The sequence below is a fragment of the Populus euphratica genome, unplaced genomic scaffold (genome assembly GCF_000495115.2).
Source record: "Populus euphratica unplaced genomic scaffold, PopEup_1.0 scaffold413.1, whole genome shotgun sequence".
Lineage (NCBI taxonomy): Eukaryota > Viridiplantae > Streptophyta > Magnoliopsida > Malpighiales > Salicaceae > Populus > Populus euphratica.
The window spans coordinates 322649-350310 of record NW_011500055.1 but is presented as its reverse complement, the minus strand read 5'-3'; the positions used below and the strand labels follow the sequence as shown (position 1 = coordinate 350310).

Below are 27662 nucleotides of genomic sequence, written 5' to 3'. Positions count from 1 at the left end.
TTAAAATTTCAAGTTCAAATAAATTAATATAAGTTTTAATTAAAATTTGTTAAAATTTTTTGAATAAGTTTGTAAGTTCAAATAAATTTTACTGGCTTCTAATTATAATTAATTAATTAATATAAATTTTAAGTTTAAAAGATATTATATGTGTTAAAAAAATATAAATTATATTTAAATATTTTTAAAATTAAGATAATTTTTAAATTTCAGAGTTGTGGAGTTCTTAATGTGATATGGAATAATATAAATTATATTTATATTTATATTTTATTCTAGGTTTTTGAGAGTCATGGTGTATAAATACCTAATTTAAGGACTTGAATTGGCACGTATAAAGGAGACACGAGAACCTTCAAAATGTATGGTAATGTAGATTTCAAAGATATAACAAATTTAATAAATGAAGGCAAGTGTACAAATTCATGAAGGAAATCTTGTTCCCAAGTCGAGAGCAATTTAAAGAACTAGAGTGGTGTAGTTTCTACAAGAATGGACGCTAGTTTCAGTTCTTAATGGAATCATGTTGTTTCCTGCTTGTTGATGAACAAAAAAAAAAAAAAAGAATGCTGATTCCTATTAGTCAAGCCATTGGAGGAGATCTGTGGTATGCTGGTACCATTACAGGGAAGAACATTTGCCTAACCCCTTCCCCCTTTATTATAGGAAAGATGATTCCTGATGCCCCCTGAAGATAAAGAGATGTTAACCATGTTAGAAAATCATTTTGGCGTACAGAAATATTTGGAAGAAGTTGTAAGAAAAGAAAGGTCCTATCACAAGAAACCTACCGAAATCAATCTAGCACTGGTCCACAGCCGTTTAGGAGATGGTAAGGGAAGCATTAAGCGGCTGACTCCATAGATAGCCACTGCAAAGAAATGGAGAACCAAGCTCAACGGCCGAGGGTCTAGACCAGAGAGTAGAGCTATTGGCCCATTCGAAAATACTCCTCCGAGGCTCAAGTATTCGAAACATGCTTGGCGCATTTCGTTTCTAGCTGGATCAGGTGATGAACTAAACACCTTGTATAGGGCACCTGCCAATGTGTTAATGGTAGATGCCACAGGCTGCAAACAAAACCACGAATCATTGGTTAAAAACGGTCTCTTGTTCTCTGTTGACAAGGTTTATTAGGATTTTGCTGGACTTGTCTTACCTTACGCAGTGTGTAGAAGGACTCGAGATATTTGCAAAGGGAAGATGCATCATTGAGATTGTTCAGAGGTCGAAGAAGGCCACGTACTAGCACAACGTCTGATAGAGCCACAGTCATTCCTCCTCCAGTTAAGGGATGCCTCATGTTGAATGCATCTCCCATTAAAAGGGCACCTGGAGTAGGGTAAGGAGAAGCTGGCATGCTTCGGTTTGCCATTGTTCTCATGCCCCCTTTGTCAATTGCAGAAATGAAAGCATCATGCAGCTCAGGAGGAATCTGATATGTGCAAGTTGCGTAGTCTTGTTAAGAAATCGCTGGAATGAGAGAGAATATGTATATTTAGAGCAAGATTTGTATACCTGAGGAGCTATTGTATTTTTCAGATAGTGAGACATTTCGCCATTAGAAACAGAAGGTACTTTCTGTCCAGGGACATCTACCAAACAGCGAATCTCTGTATCACTAATAGGATAAAACAAGATTGGAGAAGGGTCGGCTAGAACAACATGTCCATGATTTGCATATGGAAGGTTGCAGTTCTCCAGCACCAAACCAACAAAACAGGATGGGATTTCAACCTGCAGAATTAGCAGGGCCCTCTTAATTTTAGCAGGCAATGAAGATTAAAGAATCCAAGTGCCAAATTAACTTGAGTACCAAGAACCTATTTGGTGAAAAATGTCATATCTTAAATGCCGAAAGTAATTCATTTTGCAATTCGGTAAAGAGTGGTCATCACCTTGGGATTGCAAAGGGACTGCCGCAGATTTGAAAAACAGCCATCGCAGACTATTGTTAATGGAGCATATGCTGTCAACTCTTGACCTACCCTGGTTTTGTACTGAACTCCTTTGATAGTTCCGTTTTCTTTTAGCAGAGATGTTACAGTTCCTTGTTCCAGTTTGACACTGGACAAAACGTTGCAAGAAAATTGAACTTAAATTGCTTAAGGAAATATTAATGTTTATGCAAATACCGCCAGAAAGATCATGATTGGAATACTACTTTGAAACAGAACATAAGAAGTAAAATGATTTCTGAAGAAAAGATTACTTGGAAAGAGTTGCAGCTTTCTCTCTCATTTTCTGAATAAAACGGCCATGATGAAAGCTTCTTCCAGCAACATCTGAAGGAAAGTTCTCTAAGGGATATGATAGTTTGGTACTTTTCCCATCTTTGAAGATCGCATATCCAAGCACTCTTTGAGCATCAATGTCACTCACACAGTCTGCAGGTACACAATTTTCTTAACACTTACTGCTAAAATCATGAATAGTTTTGACATAGAAAATTTGAGCTGGTTCTAAGGATATATTGAGGCTCTGGCTCACCTTCAAGGCCCAATTCAATTAATTTCAGGAAACCTCCAGGTTGTAGGAGTTCTCCAACAATTCTGTCAGGCTCTGTCAAGTCTCTTTCAATTACGTGTACTCTGCGACCATCCTACAATATGTATAAAAATAAAATGAGATTGCAAATCACTCCTCTAGTCATTTCAACTGCAGCAAGTGTCATGCAAAGTCACCTTTCCAAGAGTGTAAGCAAGAGCTGAACCGGCAACGCCAGCACCAACAATGATTATATCTGTGCTTTCAGGATTGCGTGCCCAGCTCATTCCATTTTCAGAGCTCTTCAAAGTACTGTCCCTTGGAATATCCATTGAAACTCTAACCTTTTTCCTTCCTTTTGCATGAAAAGCTAAAAGCAACCCCCAAACAAAAACAGAAGCAATAACTCCTCCCAATAGATACTGATATTCCATACTAGAGACTGATCAGAAAACAAGGGCTGGAAGCTGCAGTTACTACTTACTAGACTTTGCCTTTCCTTTTTAGTCAATGAGTATGGGAGGACTGATCTTGTGCCCTTTATAGGGCCTACGAAACAGCTAATTTTTTCGGCATTTTCTGTAAAATTGTTAGGTATTAATTACATTGAAATACACCTCAAGATGACTTCATTCAAATAAAACCATGGGAGCCAAAACAAGGGGTGATTAGCAGTTTCCTTTTTACATTATTGTTACAATTTATTTTATTGACCAACTCCTGTAATCTCTCCTGCAATGTATACAAAGTATAGAATCCTTCATTAATTTTGACTACACTGTTGACAGGTAGAACAGGCGTTCTGGGGAGCCTTATTTTTAAAAACTAAGGTTTTGTATCTTTGTCTATGTTTTGCTTGACCTAAAACTTGTAAGAAGTACGATTTTTGTGTTTTAATATCATAGTTATTAAACTTATTATAGAATTCATCTAATGCAAAGTTCATATTCCGGGTCAAAAGAGTTAACTTAAAAAATAATCAATTGGTTTTTAGACCAAGTTTCACTGAGCTTCTAATCGAGTGAATTTCTTTTCATATTTTTTTTTAAACTCAAATCCATTTAGATTTTGGATCATATCGCCAGGCAATACAGATTTTATAACTATGGTCAAGAAGAAATGTGTTGCTTGACCTAAAAGAAAAACCATGGGAGCCAAACAATGGGTGATTAGCTGTTTAATAATTTCAGCAAAATATAAAAACAGTTTAATGGCCAACTTTGTGGCCATCATGCTATTAATTTATACAGAGTACAGAATCACTTGACAAGTCTGGCTAAACTATGGACAAAGAGAAGAAGAGGTTAGGACCACCTTCTTTAATTAATGATTTTCTGTCTTAATACATGTTTTGTATGACCTTAAACTTGCAGTCATGTGTACAACGATTGCCCAAAAACCCAAAATAGTAAATCTTTGACTTAAGTTGGTCCATGATGCTGATAGGAATCTTAAATCATTTCCCTCGAACTTCTGCCAAATGATCATTAAAATGGCTTTGCTTTACCATAATTTTAAAAAATCTATCATGAATATACCTGTCATATAATCACTTGGGGTGCTTTTGTTTTGAAAACAAATATTATTGAAAAACATTTTATTAAAAAAAGTAATTTTTATTGTTTAAATTTGCTCTGGAAGATAATTTTAAAAAAAAAAAAAAAAAGATTAAAGTTCTAGGATCAAGGTAATAGAGGAAAAGATGGTTTAAATGGTCATGGTGGATGGTTTAAATGGTCATGGTGGTTGCAGTAAAATGGTGGTTGCTGTGGTGGTGTTATAGTCTATAATGTTGAAGTCTGTAGATAGTGTCCCTAATGACTTACGGAAGGACTTGATCTATAACGTGTACAAAACCTACCTGGTGACTTCCAAGGAAAAATAATGTAATCTCAACGCTGACCTTTAAGCTAGAATAGAGAATTCATTAATGGTTGACGTGGTTGTAAGGCAGGCACAGACGCCAGTAAAAATTTATGGTTCTGATCAAGGTACTGTTGGACTGCGCGCACACACACGGACAAGTCCGGTTATGCAACTTCTTAAGTACATCAATGAAATTAAAGACTTCTTAATAACGTAGCACATACAAAGATGCATTTTACCAAATCCCAGGAAGAATATGATTTTATTAGGGGGTTTTATGTACAAACAGATGCATTTTCACATTGATTAACCATGGTTACTATCCGGAGAAGCATAATATACATACATGGTTTAAATATTGCAGCACTCTTCTCTTTCTGAAGAAAGAGAGGAGCGTTCGATCAATTCAACTTCAGGCATCGACGGATACACTCATGGCATTTAGCTCAACGTGCTGCTTCCCCTCACTCTGAGGATGCATGGTTACAGTAGCACAAGCCTCTGCGGGTGGAGACTGATCATCTCCTGCCTGAGAAATGCAAACTGAACTCACGAAAGGTTTTCTATTAACCATATTATCATGGTCATCTTGTTCTTCTGAAATGATTTCCCACTCCTCTTTAAGTGAAGTAAATTGTAATCCACTCTCTTTGTGCCTTTCCATTTCGAATGAAGTGGGTAGAATGACGTAATCATTTATTGGATTGTAGAAAGGATCAGAATCTGCCTTCAGCCAATGCTTTACAATTCTGAATAAATGATGGTCGCTGAGAATTCCACGGTGCTCACCAGGCACTCCAACCCTTGCTTCTGCATTGAGCCCATCAGCCTGGAAGAAAGTAAAAATGAGGAAAAATACATGAGTTTAGAAAGAAGCATATTTCAAAATGCAAGCATCTTGTCCTTCAATAGCTTACATAAGCTAAAGCAGTGGCCAGTGAAGAAAAGCTTATTCCTAGCGTGGTTACCTTTGTGAATTAGTAAATCAGAGAGTAAGTGAAAAGCAAGTCACAAACCTTGGCTGATTCAGCAGGAACTGTACCATCACCGTCAACACAAATGTATTTAGGCTGAAAACACATGAACAAAAATCAGCTTTTCTGACCAATTCAACAATCACAACAAAGTGTTCATACAAATATCCACAAAGTCCCAATGATCAGACAGTTCTCTAACCTTAGGGCATTATGCGAGTATGCATACGAGAATTGTGTAGCACAACTCTTTAATAAAAAAGAATTAAAATACAAGAGAAGACAAACACAAGAATCCAATGTCTACTGCACAAGTTACCGATATGGGAAACGACACCATCAGAATAAGAGAGTATGAGATAATGACCTCACAAAATTGCAATTCTGGTAGATCAGTGACAGGTACCTCTGCACTTCCATAGCTGCAGAACAGTAATTTGTGTAAGAGGCAACATGCACAAATAAAATTGCAAGAAAATGTTAAGAAATCATCAGATAATGCAAAGCTAAGATGTTTAGAGAGTTTGCTAGTGAGACAGGGGGTTTAGAATTTAGGGTTGCAGAATGAAGTTTAGGGTTTTTCTTATTTGCATGTTTTTTTGGCTTTTTGACAGTTCAAAAGTTTTGGAAGAGGGTGCATTGTCAAAGAAAGCTCCTTTTCAAGAGGAACAGGTGTGACAAAGGATCTCATTAATCCTTGGCCAAGATTAAGGGATTATTTGAGACCGATAAAGATTTAGTTATCAAAATGATATGGTGGCTGAATCTCGTGGAGTTTTACTAGAATTCATGTCTGAAAGCAGGAAAAAAAGCGTCGCTTTCCTGTTAGACCTAAATAATGGTAAAAAATGGTGTAGCAAGATATACAAACTCTCGCTATTCCAACAAATGAACCTGGACACCAAGTAAACAAAAAATTCATACTTAAGACTGCAAAACCTAAAACACTAAAAAAGACAATTACATCAAAGGCTAGATCGCATGGGCTGTTAGTCAACTCATTTCAGCACTACTGCCAATTATAGGATATTCAAACCCTCTTTCAACATCACATATCAAATCAAACCAGCAGCCTTCAGCATTCACTGTGAAAAAAAGCTATTCCTTTTCTCAAAATATCCCTTGAGTTTGACATGTAATAAAAAATATCAAAACCTTTAAGATATGGAAACCTTAAAATAAGACTTCATATTGACAAGAAAAGAACTTGATGCCAGCGGCCAGCCTGCCACATATAGATGAAACCATAAATATCCCTTCGATGTTTAGTTCAACTTTTGTTGTTGCTTTTGTTGTTTGCAATCTTATGCGACTAAGCTTGCATTCAGTTATAAAGTGCATGGCTTTATCTAATGACCTCATAGAAGCATTACCAAACAGTGTGAGGCGTTTCCAGATTGATCCCGTAAATATTGTAGAATTTAACTCCAGGAGGAACTTTAGCATGAGACAAAACCTTCTGTGTTTCATCAGCCCATTTCAAGATATCTAAGTTAAAAGGTAATGGAATATCCTCTCCATCATAAATGACCTGGAATGAGAAAATACAGAGATTACCATCCAAACAAAATGATACTGGAGAAAGATCACTAAAATAATTAAAACATACCATTTTGTTTTTAATTTAAAGCATGAAAAGTTACATAAAAGAAGAGGATAAATCAGATTTGCAACACCATTTATTTAGCCTTATCAATTATATAATCTGAAAAGTAAAATATATGAGAGAATTGAAACAACTAATCATGATGAAAAACACTGGAATGCACTCCAATCAAAACATGATAAACTTCACCAATCTGCATTTACACAATACATGTTATAAGCTCACCGTATTACTTGAAAGAGCATCTTTGAAAATTTGGATGCTCTCTTCAGGGGAATATGACTCTAGGATTATCTGAGAATTTTCATCACTATCTTGCTTCTCTCTCCATATTTCCAAAACAGGAAGATGTTGCCAATTAAAATGCGGACAAGCCATCAATTCATATATTGATGGACATTCAATAAGCTGAAAAATCATTGCACATAGAATCAGTATACGATACCCAGAAAAGCCATTCTAAAAGAATTGAGTTTGAACACCATTCATAATTCTCATAATTCAAGAAACACAAAATGGATCAATAGAAAAGGGAAGCTAATAGATATGTATTAAATGCCAAAGTACATGGGCTCCTACCAGCTGGTGCATGCTCCATTTTGATATAAAAAAGTTCTGTTCCCACCCTTCAACAAAGGACATTCCATTTAGAAAGGTAGATGTAATGTACCCAGGTGCACCTGTTGGACGAATAACACATATAGCTTTCATTTGAACACTGTTCCAAAATCATATCAGGATAACCTTACTTGGAATAGCTTGACGTAGCAGAAACAGAAACTAAAAGCACAAAGCTGACTGAACAAATAACTATAATAAAATTTGAATTCTAAAGTTTGATTAAATGTGTAAGTTGGAAAAGGTATATTATCCTAAGAGAATTAGAAGTTCTGCTTTGTAACATGTAAATATACACTTGGCAACTGGTCTGTATATAAACGCAATCCTAAACTGCCAGGTATAAGAAAAAATATTTTCCTTTTTCATATGGAATGAAGAAATGACTCCTGTTTCAGGGTATATCAGTTATTCCAATTGTAAGAATAATTATTCATGGAAGTTATGCAATTTTTAGTATGCTAACAAAATTAGAAGTTCTATTTTGGTAAATGTAATTATATCACTGAAAAACTTGATAATTGGTTCATATTCCACTGCGATCATAAATTATCAAAAAATAAGCTGATATTTTTCTAATATTGTCTTTGTCCATACACAACAACGAAATCTAAATAAGGTAAAGTCACGTGCTTCCCACAATTCATCAAAGCTAAATACAGTTTCTTATGTGCGTAGACTTTTACATAGCACTAGAAGATGCAGACCTTGGGAGGTACAAAGGCCAACTGGTTTCAATTACACACATATAATAGAATCACTTACCCCGGAATGGGGCAGCAATGGCAATCCAATTCTTGACATATTTCTCAAATATCTGCCAAAAAATAGGTATAAAATTTGAGGTTTTCCATCAAAGAAACACTAAAGAAGCATCAGATAGCAACTTAATCATCCAAATATAAGGAAAATAAGAACAGAGCATCGATCCAAGAGACGATGTGGGAAATTTACATCACTGTGCAGGGACATGAAGCATTTAACTAGCAGACCCCCCATTGAATGACTTATGATGTTTATCTTTTTCCCTCCTGATGCTTGATACACTGACTCTAACTTTTTAGCAAGGCGCTCTAATGTCTCTGGCAACCTAGAAATTAAGCAAAGCACGAGTGCCCTAAATCATGAAGAGTAAAAGGAAAAGAAATGCTCCATACATTGTAAAGCCAACTCCATTTAAAAGAAAAAAATGATTTGGGGCTAAGAACTCGGTAATTATAGCAGTATTGGAGATAGCTGGTTGGCTTAAATCATACCTGTTGCTTTGCCGAAAATCGTAACCAAACCCGAAAAGAGTTTTTCCCTCTTGAAAACCCCACTTGATCATTTCAACAATCATATCATGGAAATAATAAACACAGTCACGTCCTATTATCTGCATGAAATAAAATAATGTGTATGAAACTTCCATGCAAATTTAATTGAGAACTAAAAGCCAACCTTTATAGCAATATATTCAATTTTGATAACATCTGATCATCACTCTTTTTCCACAATAAAACTAATATCTAAAGAAATTTGAGACCAAGTTGCATACCAACCCGCATCAGCCATGAATTTGACGTTTTACAATACAATGGAAAATAGAAAAAGCTTCTTATACACGAGAGGCATTAGAAATGAACAAAATAATGGATTAAAGGTGAATTTTGAGATATCAAGTAACTTGAATGTTGGAGCATATACTTAAGAATTGTTTAAAATGAACAAAACTATAATGAAGTTCTAGTTGAACAAAGCCAGTAAATTAAATCAGAAAACATCCAATATAATGCATTTGAATTTTCCAGTAAAATGGACTCCTTTCTGTAAAGTTGTTCTCCAAAACATCTCCTATCTCGAGAGCATTAACAAGTCCTTTAATTGTGAGCTTGTGTTTCAATTATTCAAATTAGAGCTGACTTTCTCTGTTGCAATTGTTATTGAACAAAGTAGAACTTCCTATTATAAAGCAAATATAACGGAATAATAGCACCCCCCACCCCCCCAACCCACCTAGTTAAAAGTGGAAAATTTTACTCCATAGCAAGGTTTTGAATCTAAATATCATGTAAGATAAGCATAAAAGACACGAAGATGAAGAACATACCATGTCAGGATCCAACACATCAATAGCATGCAATCCATATCTATCTTCAGGAACCACAATATTTGTCTTTGGATCTAAAGTCACAGACCTTCCTGTGTCCCATAAACACATTAAATTAACAGCATAAGTAAAAGGCAAACTATTATTCAGCATCACAATTTCTCATCATACAATTTCTATTTAATTTTTTTTTTTAATGCGTCCTGATTCTCAAAAGTATCATAAAATTAACAAATTTTAGAAATTCTCAAACTTTACCCCCATTTTCTACTAAACTAAACTTTGCCTAAAATCTAAGCACCAAGCATGAGAATGAAATATTGACAAACCAAACGCGCATTAAATCATTTGACCCCAAATAAAACAGAATTTGTCTTTTGCAAACACAAAATATATATTAATTTAATGATTTCCACAAAGATCATAAACTTAAAAACCTCTATAAATCCTCAAACCTTACCCCGTTTTTCCTTTTCCACCCGTAAATTAACGTTTTCCCAGTTTCTAATCAACCAAGCTTATGCTTAAATTCCTTAACTTTCCATCAGTTTCTCAGCAACCAAACACATCCTTAACTACAATCCCATAAAATCACTCAAAAATCCCAACTTTTCCTTCCATTTTACAAAAAGCAAATCCACCGTAAAACAGCTCGTTAAAAAAAAAAAACCCAATTGATTAACCACAAAATCACAAAAATAAAAACCCTTAGAAAATCAAATTTTTTTTTTTACCAGTTTGAGGATCAAACCGAGACCAGAGCTTAGTTCGGCACGTGTAATCAGCAGCAAGAATCCGAATCCAAACTCGTTCTTCTTTATCACCATTCTCCTTATCTACTGCTTTTAGAATCGAACCGGCGATACCCGGGACTAAAAGGACCGGGTCGAGATTCGGATCAACGTAAGGCTGCGGTTTTTTTATCAAGCGTAGCCATAATTCCACCGATCGAACAATGTCTTCTAGTAACATAGCCATGATTGATTGAGTGATTGATCAGAAACCCTAATTTCTGCTCTTGTTGAGAATGATTGGGAATTTTTTGAGGGAGAATTGAAATTTTAGGGACTGGGGGCTTTTTAGAGCAGAGATCTGAAGGCAAGAGAGAGATTTTAGCCGGTAAGAGACGGAAGTGGATAATTATGATTACAAGCCAGTCCTCGAACTATTAAATATTTTCTAATTTTATAATATTTTTGCAATTTTATCAAGGCGACTACCATTGACGAATGACTTATTAATATAATTAATTAATGTTTCTTTCTGCAAATAATATGGATTTTGCTAATTTCATGTCCCTAACAATTTAATATATATATATATATAGTAAATAAAATATTATATCTAGTGTGCTAAACATGTCGTGGAAATTAAGTTATTATAATTAATACAAGACTTTATTATATAACACAAAGTATTTTATTGTATACTACACATGCAATGAGGTTGACGAAGTAATATTGATAATTGAGTATTAAGGATAATAATTTTGTTTCATGATTAAGAAAACGCGGTAAAAAAATTTAATTTTTTATATATTTTGAATTTTTTAATGAATTGATTTTAAAAATAATTTTTAAAAAATAAAATAAAAATCATTTTAATATATTTTAACATGAAAAATATTATAAAAAGTATTTGCAATTATATTTTCAAACAAATTCTAAATGATATGTTCAAACTAATTTTTACTTGTTTAGATTTGAAATTGATTCACATAAGCTATTTATATCAAAATTGAGATATGAAAATTTTAATTAGTATGATAATCCTTTCCAATTAAAGGGAAAAAATACAATATGAATTAGATTTTGACACCAAGATTACAGATACATCCTCCATTCTCAAATTTATTATTCTTTCTCAAGGTAATGTCGATTGTTCATCGTTTAAATTGAGTCTTATACATTACATTCGATTTAATTTTTAAATCCCTACTGTAATTGGGTGACTAATTTATAGCTAATGTAAATTATTCTTGCAACATTGCCTGATCATGCATGTAGTTAATCCCTACTATGCACATATATTAGTGGGTTGACCTTGAAAAAATTGTATTTTAGAGTTTGATGTCTATCAATTTTAAAGTTGAATTATAAAAAATATTAATTTAATAAAACCCAATTAATCCAGTTATTTTTTAATAATTTAATTGAATCAAGTCAAATAGGTTCAAGTTAATTTAAAAAAATCAAAAAAACAAAATCATTTTAATAAAATAGAAATTACTCATGACATCATATTCAAGGATATTGTTCTTGCACACCAACCTTTGGGAAATTATTGCTTGCATTCCTAGAAACTTGTACAGAGAATCTGTGGATTTCGTAAACGTAGGAACAACGTATTTTTCGCAATCATCTTCTGGTGATGTTCGTTTTGTCTTTGACATAAGTTGTCAAAGAAATCAGTCCGAGTTAGATGATCAACTCGTTTTCTTGAGTAATGTAATCAACTTTCTTTTGTTGACTAATTAAGTTTCTTCAGAACCTGACAATTTAGCTCTTAATATTCGGCTTCTAACACCAGATTTTTGGGAGAAAAGGACAAATAATTTGCACATTGAATCCCCCAACTAATTAGATGTTATCCAATTTAGTCCCTATTGATTAATTGTAATCCTAAATTTAGCTTGAATCTTGATGATTTAGCCACCATTAATTATATGGCTGAGCTTATAAGATAATATCTGGGTATCATATTTATTCCTTCCTTTGTTCTTTGGATTGGTTAGGGTAGTGTTTGGAATTGTAAAGCAGGATTTTTTAAAAGTGTTTTATGTTTAAAAATGTATTAAAAAATATTTTTTTTTTATTTTTGATATCCAATTATCAAAACAATTAAAAAACACTAAAAAATTATAACATGAAACTAAAAAAATTTAAAAAATACAATTAACACCTAAATGAAATATATTATTGTACAAATAATTTATATGTATAGAAGGGGGGTGGAGCCATGAATTATTTTTAGAGGGGTTTCAAAACTGGAAAATAATTTTAAAGGAGCAAAATTTTAAATTTTTCTAGTTGTATAGGGAGCATATTGTAATTTTTTTTTTTTGAAGGGGTCGAGGGTCCACCACCACTTCACCGAGACTAATTTTATTCTACGGTTAAAAGATAAATGTATAATGTCCATAAACTGAATGTAAAAAATTGAGAGACAATGTATTTTGTGGACAAGAGTTTCAAGCAACAAAAACCGAATTGTAATGGGGAGCCAAGATAATATATATAAATGTTTACTATTATCTATTTATTTATGTATTATGAAAACTCAAATGTTGCTAATATTTTGTTCAAATAGTTATAATTTTGCATTAATTTTTATGAAACCTAGTCTAACACACTAGCAATGGCTATATACAAATAAATTGTAACAATGAATAATTAAGATTATATGTCAAAATCCCATTTATATTGTAACATTGCATTATAAAATTCTCCAATAGGCTGATAATTCATCAGCCATCCCCCTCGCCAGTCTCCACCGCCTTCTCCATTAACGCTCTCTTGCCACCAATCTATAGCCAAACCCCAAGATGTGGATTCCATCTGTGATGTCTTGTTGCAGCCATGGACCTAACTCCCTCTTGATAAAGGTACTTATCTATGTCTCTCCCTTTTGTTTTTGCTCACGATTTGCAAGCTTGCTGAGGGCTGTTAAGAATGAGAATGTCACGTTGGAAGGGAAACGAAAAGCAAGGAGAAAGCCAAAACCCAGTTGTTTTAAAGCAAGAGGAGGTGAAGCTCGTTAAGAGCTTGGCTCTACCTTTAATGGCTGGCCTTGTAGCCTTATCTCCCATTGTCAACACCCCAGGTAACTTACAGCCATACAAAGGATTTCTTCTTATCTACTTCTATAGTTTTTGCTAGCTTCGTATGCTCAATTGATTAAATTGCCCTTGCTTCTATTTCATAATGCCACAATATGCCATCGTGATTTTTAGGCTTTGCTTTTCACCTTAGAAAATTGTAGTAGTATTCAATGAAAATACAGTATTAAGTACGTATTATATTATAATAAACAGTATCTCAACTCATGTCATCGTAATTGCCACTGCAAGTGACATAAATGCTGCTAAACTACTTAAATAACATGATAACAGTGAAATGCGAGATTAAAGTATATTTATAATTGCATATCTGTGTAAGTTTATTATAATTAGTGCAGGACACGGGCAATTAAACTTAAATATCTACAGAACTTTATTAAAAAAAAAACAAATTGTAGATGCTTTTTCTAACGCCATTTGATTTTCTTGCAAGATAGGGCTTTAAATCTTCTGGGCAATGTTTTTGTTTGTGCAGTGTCACTAGGACAAACCCTAGATGTACAAAGAGGAGCCTCATTGTTTAGCCGCACTTGCATTGGCTGTCATGATGCTGGTGGAAACATAATTCAACCCGTGAGTCTTTTGGTGGAAGCTTATCCTCTATAATGTTTTTAATTTTAAAAGTGTTTTGTAATAAAAGTAATATTTTTTATTTTTTAATATTAATACATTAAAATCATTCAAAAATACATAAAAATATGAAAAAAACACTTTCAAAAAGTTTTTATAAGGCAATAATAAACACTGACGTCTTCCCATCACCATCTCTCCATTTTCCTTTTCCAATATCTTGTTAATTCTTGTTAGTTTCATATTGATTTCAGGGTGCAACGCTCTTCACAAAGGACCTACAGAGGTACTTAAATTAATATACGAACGAAAATACCATCTCCTGGTCAAATTCCATTGTATAATTTAGGTTTGCACATTAAATTTCTGTCTTTTAGAGTTGAAAAACTTGTTTTTTTTTTTTTTCTAAAGAAGTAGAAACAAATTGAATGATGGCATGCACTAGCAGGAATGGAGCAGACACTGAAGAAGAAATTTATCGCATAACATACTTTGGCAAAGGGAGAATGCCTGTAAGTTTTCCATTGAAATCAAAGTATCTGCTTCCATGTTATTTGTTTGTTCTTGATTTTGGTTAAGGAGATCATAGGTGTTGCGATGCTAATAGGGATTCGGTGAGAGGTGTACTCCAAGAGGACAGTGCACATTTGGACCACGGTTGCAGGATGAAGAGATTAAGCTCTTGGCTCAATTTGTGAAGTCACAAGCAGATCAAGGCTGGCCAAACATAGAAATTAGTCAAGATTGATTCTTGTAAAGAAAAAAAAATTATGCCCAAGTGCCCGAAACCATCGTGTCTGAGCTATTCCATCCATATCTCATTATGGATCAAACCCATTTTAAATTAAGTTACAAATTGATAGTTTTCAACCCCTGCAATGATTTTTTTTTCCTTCCTTTTTTCCCTATTAATATGACCTGCCGTCGTGAAACAGTACTATCAGAATGGTACATGTTCTGAATTGAATAATAATTTCTAGTATAGCAAAGAAGAAAAAACTACGAAAAGATGAGCTCTTGTTATAATCAAATGATTAAGATTAAAATTACGTGAAATCATTGATCCCATTGGTAAGCAAGTGATAAGGCTTATGCGGAAGTGATCAATGGGGTTAGAGATGGAAACAGGGAACTTATAGGTTTGAAGATATTTATATGAGAGCAGAAATTAATTTGATAGTTGTTGATCTTGATAGGCTGATAGCCTTCTTCCTCGTGAGGTTACTACATATGTGTGTAAATAGATATGTTAGTTCGGACACGATATTCTTGGATTTCTTTACGCTTTGATCAAGATAAAGTTTTTCTTAGTCTGATGTAGTTAAGGAAATTTAATAAATGTTTTGGATTGTCCTCAAAATTTGATTTCAGAAAATCAGTCCTGAAGAACTCTTACAACCTGGAGGTTTTCTGAAATAAATTGAAAGAGACTTGGCAGGATTGTTGGAGAACTCCTACAACCTAGAAGTTACCTGAAATTAATTGGGTTAGGCCATGAAGGTGACCAGCTCAATATATCTGTTGAACCAACTAAAAGTTTTGGTGTAAAAACTATTCATAATTTTGACAGTGAATGTTAAAGTAATGTTTGTATAATTGCAGATTGTGTGAGTGATTCTGATGCTGAAAGAATGCTTGGATATGCAATCTTTTAAGATGGGAAAAGTGCCAAACCACCATATCCGTTAGAGAACTTTCATTCAGATGTTGCAGGAAGAAGCTTTCATATTGGCTCTGCTAATTCTGCGGGCTGATATCCCAACCTGTTTTGTCAGCTTGCTGCTGGAGAATTGCAACCTTCCGTAAGCAAATCATGGACATGAAGTACCGAGATTCGCTGCGAAGTAGATGTTCCTGGACAGAAAGTGCCTTCCCTCTCTAATGGTGAAATGGCTCCCTGTTTGAAGCATACCAAAGCTCCCCAGGTCACCAAGATTTTATTCGAACGATTTTTTATGTGAAATAGTACTAAGCAATGAAAATCTCTTATGTTTGAAATCAGCATCTGCTTCTCGCTTTTCTGATTCGTTACAAAATCAAGCAAATTACATATCTCAGACCCTCCTGAATTGCATGATGCCTTCATTTCTGCAATTGACAAGGGAGCATAAAAACAATGACAGACATAAGCATGCCAGCTTTCTCCAATGGGGGACTCATTTAACTGGGGGAGGAATGACTCTGGCTCTATCACACATTGTGCTGCTACGTGATCTTCTTCGACCTCAACTCAAAGATACATCTTCCTTTGCAAATATCCCCAGTCCTTCTACTCCCTGGGTAAGGTAAGACAAGCCGATGAAAACCCTGATGAGCTTGTCGACATAAGATAAGACACTGATTTTAACAAATGATTAATGCTTTTGTTCGCAGCAAGTGGCACCTCCTATGAACACATTGGCAGGTGCCCTATACAAGGTGTTTAGGGCATCACCTGATCATGCAGCTAGAAACGAAATGTGCCAAGCATGTTTTGACTACATGAGCCCTGAGCTCGGTTCGCCATTTCTTTGCAGTGGCTATCTATGGTGGTGGCCACCTAAAGCTTCCCTTAAATCTAGTCTGCACTATGCTTTCCCGCTTATGTGGGTTGGGCCGTCGTGGCTGTCCCGTTACCAAGCTTCTCACAAATTGAAAACCACGGGCAGTACTTTGGACTTTAGCCCATTTATTAGCAATTTAATAATCAGATCTTTTTGAAGCATGATTTTCTTGGACTTGACAGTAAGGTAAACTTGAAATAGAATTAACTAGTTATGTCACATTTTTTTTTTCAAAAAAATAGATATGTATGTTTTTCTTACACTTTTTTATATAAAAAAATCCCAAGTAAAAATAAAAAAAATCTTGGGTAAAAAATTAATCAAATAAATAAAAAACTATATGTGTTAATAAATAAATAAAAAATTATTAACAATAAAAATTAAAAATCTAAGAGGAGTATAAAGCAAGATATTTGGCCTTCAACTCAAGCCTTTGACACAGTTTTATCTAAAGACTTTATTTATAAAAATTAATTTTTTATTTTATCAAATAATAGTAAAAATAGATATATATAAAATTAATTGAATAAAATAAAAGGTAAATAAATATAATTAAAAATATTATCCAGAAATAAATATTTTTTATTTTTAAAAATAAATTTCATTTATATAAAAGATAAAAAAAAGTTATAAATGAATTATAACAATCTCTTCAAAAATTAAATACATAAAAAATAATCTCTATTTTAAATAAGTTAAAGAAAAATGAATATTATTTAAATATAAAATTAAAAATTATTTTTAAAAAATATATATAAAAAAGATATTAATTAAAATTATTATTTTGTTTTTTGAAAAAGGTTAGGCTAGTGAGCCTAGCTCATCTAGTAAAGCCCCATTGCTTGGGCTCTTAATTTTATTTTATTTTCTGATGTGCTGGAAAATATATTGTTTGCTTCAATTTTTTTAAGAAACTGTAATAGCTAAAAAATTAGAGTAAATGTTTTTTCAATTCAAAAATTTATTTTCAATTTATTTTTTAACACAAAACATCTAAAAAATATTTTAAGTAACTTGATAAATTGATTTATAGCCTCTAAAAGCCTAATAAACTATCCTGAAACCAAATATCTTATTGAGCTTAAATATATTTTTTTATGCAATTTTAAGATAAAAAAATACTTAATATGAACTCTTTTTATCCAATAAAATAATTTGATACCAATATCAATTATTTTTTATAATCATTACCAACAAAATTTTTTTCTCTTGATAATAAAATAATTAAAAAAAAATTTGGGATTAAAATTTATTTTGCCCTTAATTTTTGAAAACTAGAGGAACCCAATGTTTATAATTTGAAAAATCTAGAGACTATAATAAACACTTCACCTAAAAATTGTTAAAGCCAATCACTCCTTTTTTTTTTTTTGGTTCCCCGATCTTTTAACCCTACCATTCCCTAATAAATTATCCTATAATTTGATCCAATAAGGACCAAATTAAAAAGAAAAAAGGTGATAAAAAAAACATTATGAACAGTTCATCCGTTGTGCTACGTAAGGGGATCTACAATACATTTTGTGCAGTGAATTCTTTGCCTGTTTTAGATTTATTTATTATAATTATAATATTTTGAAAGCAATATAAAAATAATTTTTGTAACAATAACACTAAATTACACAACAAGTGAATGATTTGATAACGATAGTTTTCTTTACATAAAATTTATATGCTTATTTATTTTAGTTCTTTAAATAATCTTCAAAGGCGGTTTTCATGTTTTTTTTAAATAAAAATTTTGAATTTTTGCTGAATTGATATTTCATTCTTGTAGTTGTTGTTGTTTATCAAATACTTTAATATTGTGATTTATTTTTCTAATTACCTAGTCTATTTTATTTAATAAATTTTTTTAGTATTTATATATAAATATGGAAAACCCTAACTTGGATCGATATATATACCTTCCAATTTATTACTTTTCTTTTAACTTTACATTAATTTCCCTTCTTTTCTTTTAACTAGTAACAATATATAAATTGATTAAAAAATATTTTATTTCTAACTAAATTAAATAGAAAAGTAGAATTCACATAATTTATTAAAACCAATGGACTTGATCAATAATAACTATAATAATATTTTACTCCCGTCTAATTAATTTTATTTTGCTGCCATCTAATTAATCTTTGACTTTTATATCAAAATAAAAATACGATTCAAACTATTTAATTTATAAAAAGGTTCTCCCAAGATTTAGGTTACGTAAGATGGTGTTTTTCTTTCTTTCTTTCTTTTATTTTATTATTAAGAATTTAGATTCATGACTACCCCCTTTCGGTTCCTTGAGAGCTGGATATGAGTGAAGTTAGATTTTGGAAGTCCCGTTTAAACTTGGAGAGTTTAGTAGGGGTGTTAATATATGTAATATTTATATTATCTTAGTTTATATATAATATTTGTATTATTTAACTTAATTTAACATGTTAAGGTAAAATAATATAAACATTACATGTGATAATAGATTAAAAAATTTTAAAAATTAATATCATGGATCAAATGACTAGTATTATAGAATTTTTAAAATTCAGTTAATCTGACTCAACACATATACCCTATACAAGCCATTATTTGTTACATCTAAATTGATTTTTTTTAATTAATTAATGCAATTAATATATTAAACCTAAATTATTCATTACAATTTATAACATGTTTTGATTTAATTTATTGAGATCAAATCTTAATTTTAATTAAATTTAACCTATGAAAATTAATAATATAAACTCAACTCGTGATTATTTATAATATTTATAAAAAATAGTTTAACATAATATATATATTTTATAATCCACTCGAGTCTAAAAAAATTATAAATTAAATTAAATACATATAATTATAAATCCACACTCAACCCAGATATATCTATAATCACCGCTTCCTGTTTAGAAGAAACAAACCTATGATGGTATCAATCCTCAATTTTTTTGTAAAATATATTGAGAATTCTTTTTCTATTTTACATTTGGTATTCATGACACTCATTATAAAGCGGTTGCTCTTGTTCATAATAAATAGCTATTAACAAAAGTGGTATGGGTCTGTGGGATAAAATAAGATGCCAAATGGATTTATTTTTTCTTCTCTTTTGAGCCAATACTAATTCTATTATTCTAAGAAAAAGAGGATGCTTCTTTTTATGGGTCAACCCTGATTTTTTTTTTAATTTATCACATCAATTCGATCTCTTAAAAACAGATTTTAATTATTTCCTCCTTAAAAAAATATGATTTTACTTACACTTTATACTTTAACCTTTTCTTATACTATTCTTTTGGGCTGGATATGTTTATATATTTTCATATTATCAAATCAAACTTTTGCCCGAAACATTTGAGACCCGATTGGGAAAGAAAGCAAATAATTCCCTTCATGATTCAATCTCGTAGTGATGTGCCTTGACTTTTCAACCCTTGACACATCTTCTCCTCCAAGACTTTGATACTTCTAGAACACTAACATGCACAAAAGAATCTTTAGTCCATTATTTGTGGTGACTGCGCCTTGATCTGTGAAAAAGAATAGAAAGCCACTAAACATTTTCTTTGAATGGGAGCCAATGAAATGACAGTCGATCTCAAAATGAAACAAACGAAGAAGGGTTACAAATAAAATAAATAAATAAATAAATAATATTTCGAGCAGCCAGCAGGGTACTGTGCGCTTTTCTTGGAGTAATCCTTAAACTTAAGGGTCAAACTTGAGAACTTTGAAAGCTTGGAGCCATAAGAGATTCCATTTAAAAAATAATATAAAGATTTTGAGTTTTCTACCACCATTTATATATATATAGTTGTGATTCTATATTCGTAATATTAATAATATCATTAATTGTAAGCATGGAAGAATAATCCATCCTATTTGGTGGTGACTTTTGCATCATCTATTACTTAGCCATGGAATTCAAATCATAATTCGTCAAGCATCTTTACAAGGATTGGTTTCGGTTTTGCCTAATTACGAGAAAAAGAATTTAGTTTGCTTTTTTCCATGTTTTATTATTCTTACACGTATCACTTGTCACTATGGTTAATGCATCTTAATCATTATCTTATACGTAGATTTGAACTAAACATGTTTGCCATGGTCATTATCGAAAGCATCATTACGCATTTAATTATACCATGATCAGCATAGGAAACATAGAAACACAATCACATTGCCTAGGACCCCCACAAGCAGCTTAATTGGACAAGAAAATCCAACTTAATTAATCATGCTCTCCAAGAGACACTTCTTTTTAGAACAGTGTCGATCTCAAATATGCATTTACTATTTGACACAAAATATTACAGTATTTATATCTATACACAATTTACAATGCTTAATGTTTTTTACTAACAACCTATCTCTAGCCTAGCATGCATATATATATAAGCGAGAGTTTTGACTTGGATGGTGTGTTTGTTAGATACATCGATAAAATTTAGTGTATGTTTGAAGAAATTTTATTTCAAAGTGTTTTTTTAAATATATATATATATATATATATTTAAAAATTTATTTTTAATATAAATACATCAAAATAATCTAAATTTTAGACAAACAAAAAACACACCCTTAATTAGAATGGATTTAAGTTTGATTTTTTTTTAATCACGATAGGATGGAGGGAAATGATTTGTCAATTTCTATATGGTATTACGGATTAATTTTGCTTTTTAATAATGAGGTTGTCTACTGATCATTATGTAATTGTCTGAAAATGACTACATTTATGTGTTTATTTTTTCCCTTCACCACTATTAGTTTTTTCTCTATAAATTTAATCTTAAAAAAAGTATTCTCTAAATACTGTTTTTTTTTCTTTAGGGAAGTGTTCTCTAAAAATTTTTAATACTTATAGAACACAAATTTCGACTTTCCTGTTTTAGGTTGATACTAGATATACAGACTCTTTTCCACTTCTTGATCATGAGTTGAGCATAATACAAGAATCAGAAAAAAATGAATGGTTCTGGACTCTCAAGAAGCCGCTGCTCTCAGTCCCATGCCAATTAATGAAGGACAAGTGACATTAGGTTTGGGAGGCTCCTAAGAAACCCTAGATATGGCTCCATGAAACCAAAAAGTTATCTCCCAAGATTTAGGTCATAGAAATGCATGAGCAGTTAACAAGTCATATTAATCAATCAATCTTTTTAATTGTTCTTACTTTACAGAACAGGAAAGGAAAAAGATTCCGTGAGCCATGGACCTATGTATTTAGCTCAAGGTTAAGCTAAAGTTCAAATTACGCATGTTATGAGACAGATAGGACAATCAATAAATCCATTTTCCAAGGAGTAAAATGTAAAGATATAGGGAGGAATTTAAAAAGAAAAAAACTGTGGAAAGGTCAAAGGTAGACTCGCTAAAAAGCTTCTGGTTGGTACAAGTTGTCACCTCGCTTGATCCCATGACCTCGATAAATAGGAAAAGAACATCAATGGAGGATTTTACTTCTTAGAGTTAATCTTCCTAGGCACTTGCTTCTTTTTTCATTTGTTTAAAACTTAAAATATTATACATTTCGAACCACAGATTACAGGACAAAAACGATCTTATTTATCTATATGCTCCACTAGCATTTCATGTACCCTAATTCAAAGAAGAAGAAAAATAAAAAAGGGGTACAGGGATAGATTTGTTTTGGCCTATACAAGCGCTGCCAGCTTCATTTGGAGAGCTCAGTCATAATTTGAACTCCTTATTTAGATTAAATGGATAGTGACTAGTGAAGCTGCGTCCCAACTTTCTGGTTAAAAGCTCAGCTTTAATGGTGCTGTCTGTGTCCAACAACTGCGCTTTGAGCTTTACCCAAAAAAAAAATGGCAGAGGATAAGAAGAGACTAGAAATGGAGGGTGCAAAAAGAAGAGAAATTACTCATGGATTTCTTTGAAATAAATACATAAGATTTTTTGGAGCAAATTAATTATGATCACAAAACCTACTTTAAGAGATAATGGACATCAGACCACCCCGGACGGGCAGAGAATGATAACCATGGGGCAAACAAAAGGCATCTCCAAACCCTATCTACAAAGGAAGAACAAACGAATAGCCAAGCAAAAGTGGGACCATAAAAACATAGGGAAAAGAAGAGAGCACCGATGAATAAGTGAGAGAGAGAGAAGAAAAAAACCCTAATCTCGCAATATTGCTTTATTCACAAACCACCACCACACCTACCTTAATCAAATGAAGATTCAACTCTTAGAGCTAAATCACAAAGCAAAACCATGTGAGGCCTATCCATTTAATATAAATATTCAAGAAAAAGGTGTGGTCCTTGCCTTCCATTAGGGCTTGTCTACATGTCATTGTTTGTCAACCAAAGACAGAAGAACCACCCAAAGCTAAAGACAAAAGGATGCCCTCAACTGATTCCACCAACCTGGCCAATACATACACTTCAAATAAATAATGAAACAGTATTTATTGTAATGGTGTTACTGTAGGTCCAAAGAGTTCACTCAGCACATGGCAACTGCCCTTATTTTTAGTCGCTAGGCATGCTTAATGCTGAGAGTAGTGAACATAAGAAACCCTAGCTGATCATGCCAAGATTATTTATCACAGCCGTTTGCATTCTAGCTAGCTAGCAGCACACACCATTTTAGATATAAAATATATATATATAAAAAAAAAAACTCAGGCCATGCAGTCCACAGGGTAAAAGACATAATCCATGACAAATCAAGCGTGCACTGCCCTTTTTCTTTCCCATCTTCCAATTACCCTAATCTTACAAATCCACATGCTATGTATGTAACTCTCCCTCTTAATTCTATTAGAAAACCTGCCCTTAGAATAGGTCAAAAGGCTAGCCCTTACTCTAACTGGCTGGTCTCTCTAGGGCATCATTTGATTTCTAACCTTTTTTATTGCTAAAATCATTCTATTTTTACATAAAATGGTTGTACACATGGACTATCGATCATTTACCCGACATAAACTATTGCATGCTTAATCAGGACATCTTCCTAAATTAGAAACACCATTTGATGCATAAACTTTATGGAAAAATAAATATTTTCCCTTGATTATTTTTATTTTTTTACTTAGTATTATTAGTATTTCCTAGTTTTTCTACTTGAATGAACAGTTTTTTTCCTATTTAGTATTATTAAGCTTTTATATTTTGTTTCCTATTGAATATTATTTGGGTTTTCTAATATATATATATATATATATATTCTCATATATATATATATATATATATATATATATATATATATATATCTTTGTAACAAGAAGATTTGAATGAATAACAATTAATTATTTTTAGTATCTTCTCATTATCATAGATTTACCATGTTCTTACTCCTTGAAGATCTTGATCTCATTGTCTTTTCAAGGAGTCTTCTTCTTTTCACCTACTTTGCTTCTCGCGACGGTAAAATGATTTATGCCCGCTCATATTTCATTATTTAATTTTCAAACCTAGCTGTCCAATATATTCATAGAAATTATTGTTTACAATATTTTTTTTGTTAAAAGTATAATTAATCATGCATGTTACTTTCAGTTGATTTTTCATTCAACCACTTTTTAGTTTGACCTTAACAACTTAATTTCTTTGACATATAACAGTAAGATATTAAATTAATTAATCTTAGTCGAGAGCAGGGTTTCTTTGATTGTTAGGAGGACCAAGTGGTGGTCCCTTTTCATTGATATATTCATTCATGTAACCTTGTGTGGTGAGAAGAGAGAAGGAAAGAGAGGCAAGAGGTCTGTGTCAATAGCTGTAAGGAAGGGCCAAAACTCACCATTAAATACTCCATCTATGACACAGTACAACAGAGTGGAGGAAGAAGAGAGAGGTGCATTTATATAAATGGAGAGGGAGAGTCACGAGGATTCCCCTACCTAAAACATGCACAGCTCGTGCTTTCCTTTGTCAATCTTTAGGTGAGAAATTAAGCTTCTGCTTCTTTCCCTTTAAATTAGACCTCTTAGCTTTCCAAATTTCCCCAAAAAGGCCAAACCTCACTCCCCCCATATGGTTCTTCCTTCAATTTGTCTTATATGTTGGTTTGAGAGGTTGAAGCTGCCAGCATGATCTGGTAATGAACGTGTTACTCTCATTTATATATATATTAACATCAATCTTATAGCAGTATTTGTAGGTAGAAGAAATTTAATGTTGTCAAAGATATATACTGAATCGTGGTAGCTATGTTTGTATTACTAGTTTAGGATGCATGTTTTTGATCTTATGATGATCAATTGCTTGTGAGTTTTTAGGCAATGAAAACAGAATATACTGGTGATTTTTCCCAGTAAAATTGTCGAGAAAAGGGAATTGCACTAATAGGGAAGACGCATAGGTAAACTTGTACCTAAATGGTATATGTATTTTCCAGGCAAAAAGGTAGAAACCTAATTAGAAACTAGCTTGAACTCAGAGCTATAAAAGTATATGGTTCCATCAGGTCATCTTGCAGCTTCAATCACTCACTCACAAACAGCAGAAGAGATTCTGAAACATGCTTTTCTGGGGTCTAATTGGCTCTCACAGAGTCACAATTGCTTTATACCAGGTGATCAATTCTTTGGTTCTTGCTTCATCTTCCCTTTCTTTTCTTTTGTTGTTTATCTCTGGATTAGTTACCATTGAAATTGCAATTTCATGTTGATTATGATGTGATTTTGATCTCAATAATTAACCTCTATTTTCCTTTATTGCAAACACAAGAATTATGCATATGCGAACATACACAAGCAGACACTCACGCATTTGCCTGTCCAGTCAGTGTATTGTTGATTTTTTAACCTACTCAGATCCAGCTATATCTCTTACAACAACTAAAAATGCCAAGAATGACAATATATTATCCATATCTCTCCTGTCTGCATGGCTGGATGCTTCCATGTTTGTCTTTACTAGTGGGCTGCGGGTAGTATCAAGAATCAATATGTAAATTAAATTCACAAAACACAAGAAAGGCAAGCTAGATAGGAAATGTATATATTAATTTATTTTTTATATTGTGTATATGGTGGTAAACCCAATGCTCTCATAATTGCATATATACTTGGTTTCTGCAGTCTTTTCATCATGTCTCTCACTATATTAATTTTGGCCTCACCTACCCCTTACAATTTTGTACTGATTTTGGGAGTGAAACTGAATAGGAGACAAAAGGTGGTACAAATTTGGTTTCATCCTTAATTGCACACGGTTAGGGGTCCAGCTTGGTGTTGGTGACCCACAATTCTGAACAGACATTGACAAAACTACACAGGATGTTACATTCATCTGTTGGATAATTAGCATTCTGTGGTTTCCCAGATTATAAATTGCAGTGAGTTTCCTCACATAGTATTAAGGTGGCAGTTGGGGCATTTTTATAGACTACCTATGCTTCATAAGCACTTAGCTGATTCAATCTCTTTATCAGACATTCAAGCATAACATCAGAAGTTTCTGTGAGATTGCTGTTTTTCCCTTTTATTCATCAATATTCTGTATCTCAAGAGTTTCCAAAAAGATTCAATCGAAACAAGGCTCATTGGCATGATATTGCATAGCTCATTAATTGCCATGCACACATCTGGTAGTCTTACGGGGACAAAAACTTAGATTTATTGCTTCAAATAACAGGAATTTTCGGTAAAAATTAAATTTGTAACCTTACAAAATAAAATGGAGAAATGATTTTTTTATATCCAACTCTACATATCTAATTCCAGGCCAAGATACGGATAAGTTGTATCATGAATATTGCACCAACATAAAAGAGCGCTTGAATTTTATTAGTTGGTGTTAATTAAAGAATATAAGGGATAGGAATATAGGCCTCGTGATAGGGCATATCTTAATTATGTAAAATTGGATTTTAATGTTTTGATATCAGCTGTATGAAAAGTTAGTTAATCACTGATATCAAGTTTTGGTGATCATGGACAAGTGTGTGACCTTTTCCCTCCAAGTTGTTGTCAAGACAGGGAGACCACTTGCTTTTAGTCTCTTCATACCTGCAAAAGATGCTTCCAGTTGTAATTTCTTGGCTTTATTCTTCACGTACTAATTTAAAAGATTTGATTTACCTAATTAAGTAGTGGTGGTGTTTAATTAATTTGTCGAAAAGGGAAAACTTAGTAGTGTTGGTTGAATTTTTCCATGAAAAACCAACTTCGATTGATGTGATTTGGTGATAACATGGATTAGATTGTTGCCATTTTATTTCTTTCAGTTTTTTTTTTTCTCATTTTTATCATGACTATGGCATCTGAAGATCGGATTCACTGTTTTAGCACCTTATAGACAGCTAATTTCTGTCCTTGATTGCTAAATATTCTAGTTCCAAGTGTAGATATATATTCTTTAATTTCTTGGTCTATCATGTTTCTACCAGGAAAACAATGGGATATCAGTGATATTTCAATGACAATGAGATTATAGTTTGTGGTAGAGCTTGCTTTCAAGTGTACTTAAGAATTAATAAAAACTGTTGCGAAAATGTTGTTCTTTTCTTTATTTCTGGTGTTCTTGCTTTCAAGTTAGGGATATACCAATTTTAATATGAAAGGGTAGATACTGGCTTGTTTTTCCCTAATAAAAAGTTAAGGAACTACAATCTTTTGGAGGATTTGTTTGTGCACATATATTTTTAATTAGCCTTTATCTTTTATTTTTATCTTGAAATCCCATCAATATATATCGTACTTTTGACAGCAGCACTAGAAATTAATTACATTGGGAGCCACTTTTGTTTTCATCTCTAGAGCTGCATGCCTGCTAGTAGGAAAGTCACTTGATTTCAAAAACTAATTATGAGTTACTATACAATTTGATTGATTTGTGAAGCTCATTGCTCGTCTTTTGGAGCTTAGATTAGTGTTATAGCTAGAATGCCAGAGGTGACTTGAAGATCTATATGGAACAGCAGGTAAGTTCATCATTTTTTTATGATGATTTTGTGTTACATTTAGACCTTTTCAATCTAGATACACTCTGTGATGAATTGCATATTTTTATGTATTAATTACCTATTTATTTTGAGAGGGATATTGTATTGATTTGAGAGTTCAAATTACTAGAAAACATCGATGGTGACAAGAAAGCTTTATTCATTA

At 32.5% G+C, this 27662-nt stretch overlaps 4 protein-coding genes and 1 long non-coding RNA gene across 5 annotated transcripts; 3 read left to right on the top strand and 2 right to left on the bottom strand.

The window, feature by feature from the left end:
• Nucleotides 1-375: 375 nt before the first annotated feature.
• On the bottom strand, nt 376-3018 carry LOC105107839 (squalene monooxygenase-like). Its single transcript, XM_011001904.1, has 8 exons — nt 2685-3018; nt 2491-2602; nt 2213-2387; nt 1899-2067; nt 1519-1737; nt 1160-1435; nt 792-1070; nt 376-688 (listed from the first exon to the last, which is right to left on the bottom strand). The coding sequence occupies exons 1-8, from the start codon at nt 2919-2921 to the stop codon at nt 584-586; spliced, it is 1572 nt and encodes a 523-aa protein (XP_011000206.1). The 5' UTR covers nt 2922-3018; the 3' UTR covers nt 376-583.
• Nucleotides 3019-4531: 1513 nt separating this feature from the next.
• On the bottom strand, nt 4532-10796 carry LOC105107838 (lecithin-cholesterol acyltransferase-like 4). The gene is made up of 11 exons (XM_011001902.1): nt 10375-10796; nt 9641-9732; nt 8808-8926; nt 8506-8641; nt 8317-8368; nt 7513-7613; nt 7159-7341; nt 6701-6858; nt 5695-5749; nt 5370-5423; nt 4532-5182 (listed from the first exon to the last, which is right to left on the bottom strand). Exons 1-11 carry the CDS (start codon nt 10616-10618, stop codon nt 4766-4768), a joined length of 1611 nt encoding a protein of 536 aa, XP_011000204.1. The 5' UTR covers nt 10619-10796; the 3' UTR covers nt 4532-4765.
• Nucleotides 10797-12670: 1874 nt separating this feature from the next.
• CYTC6A (Cytochrome c) lies at nt 12671-14950 on the top strand. The gene is made up of 7 exons (XM_011001900.1): nt 12671-12827; nt 13095-13244; nt 13333-13462; nt 13954-14051; nt 14303-14334; nt 14497-14560; nt 14656-14950. Exons 2-7 carry the CDS (start codon nt 13185-13187, stop codon nt 14794-14796), a joined length of 525 nt encoding a protein of 174 aa, XP_011000202.1. The 5' UTR covers nt 12671-12827; nt 13095-13184; the 3' UTR covers nt 14797-14950.
• Nucleotides 14951-15959: 1009 nt separating this feature from the next.
• LOC105107837 (uncharacterized) lies at nt 15960-16752 on the top strand. Its single transcript, XM_011001901.1, has 2 exons — nt 15960-16328; nt 16422-16752. The coding sequence occupies exons 1-2, from the start codon at nt 16122-16124 to the stop codon at nt 16746-16748; spliced, it is 534 nt and encodes a 177-aa protein (XP_011000203.1). The 5' UTR covers nt 15960-16121; the 3' UTR covers nt 16749-16752.
• A 7536-nt stretch (nt 16753-24288) lies between these two features.
• On the top strand, nt 24289-26416 carry LOC105107835 (uncharacterized). Its single transcript, XR_838950.1, has 2 exons — nt 24289-25123; nt 25719-26416. It is a non-coding gene; the product is annotated as an uncharacterized LOC105107835 (long non-coding RNA).
• The last annotated feature ends 1246 nt before the right edge of the window (nt 26417-27662 follow it).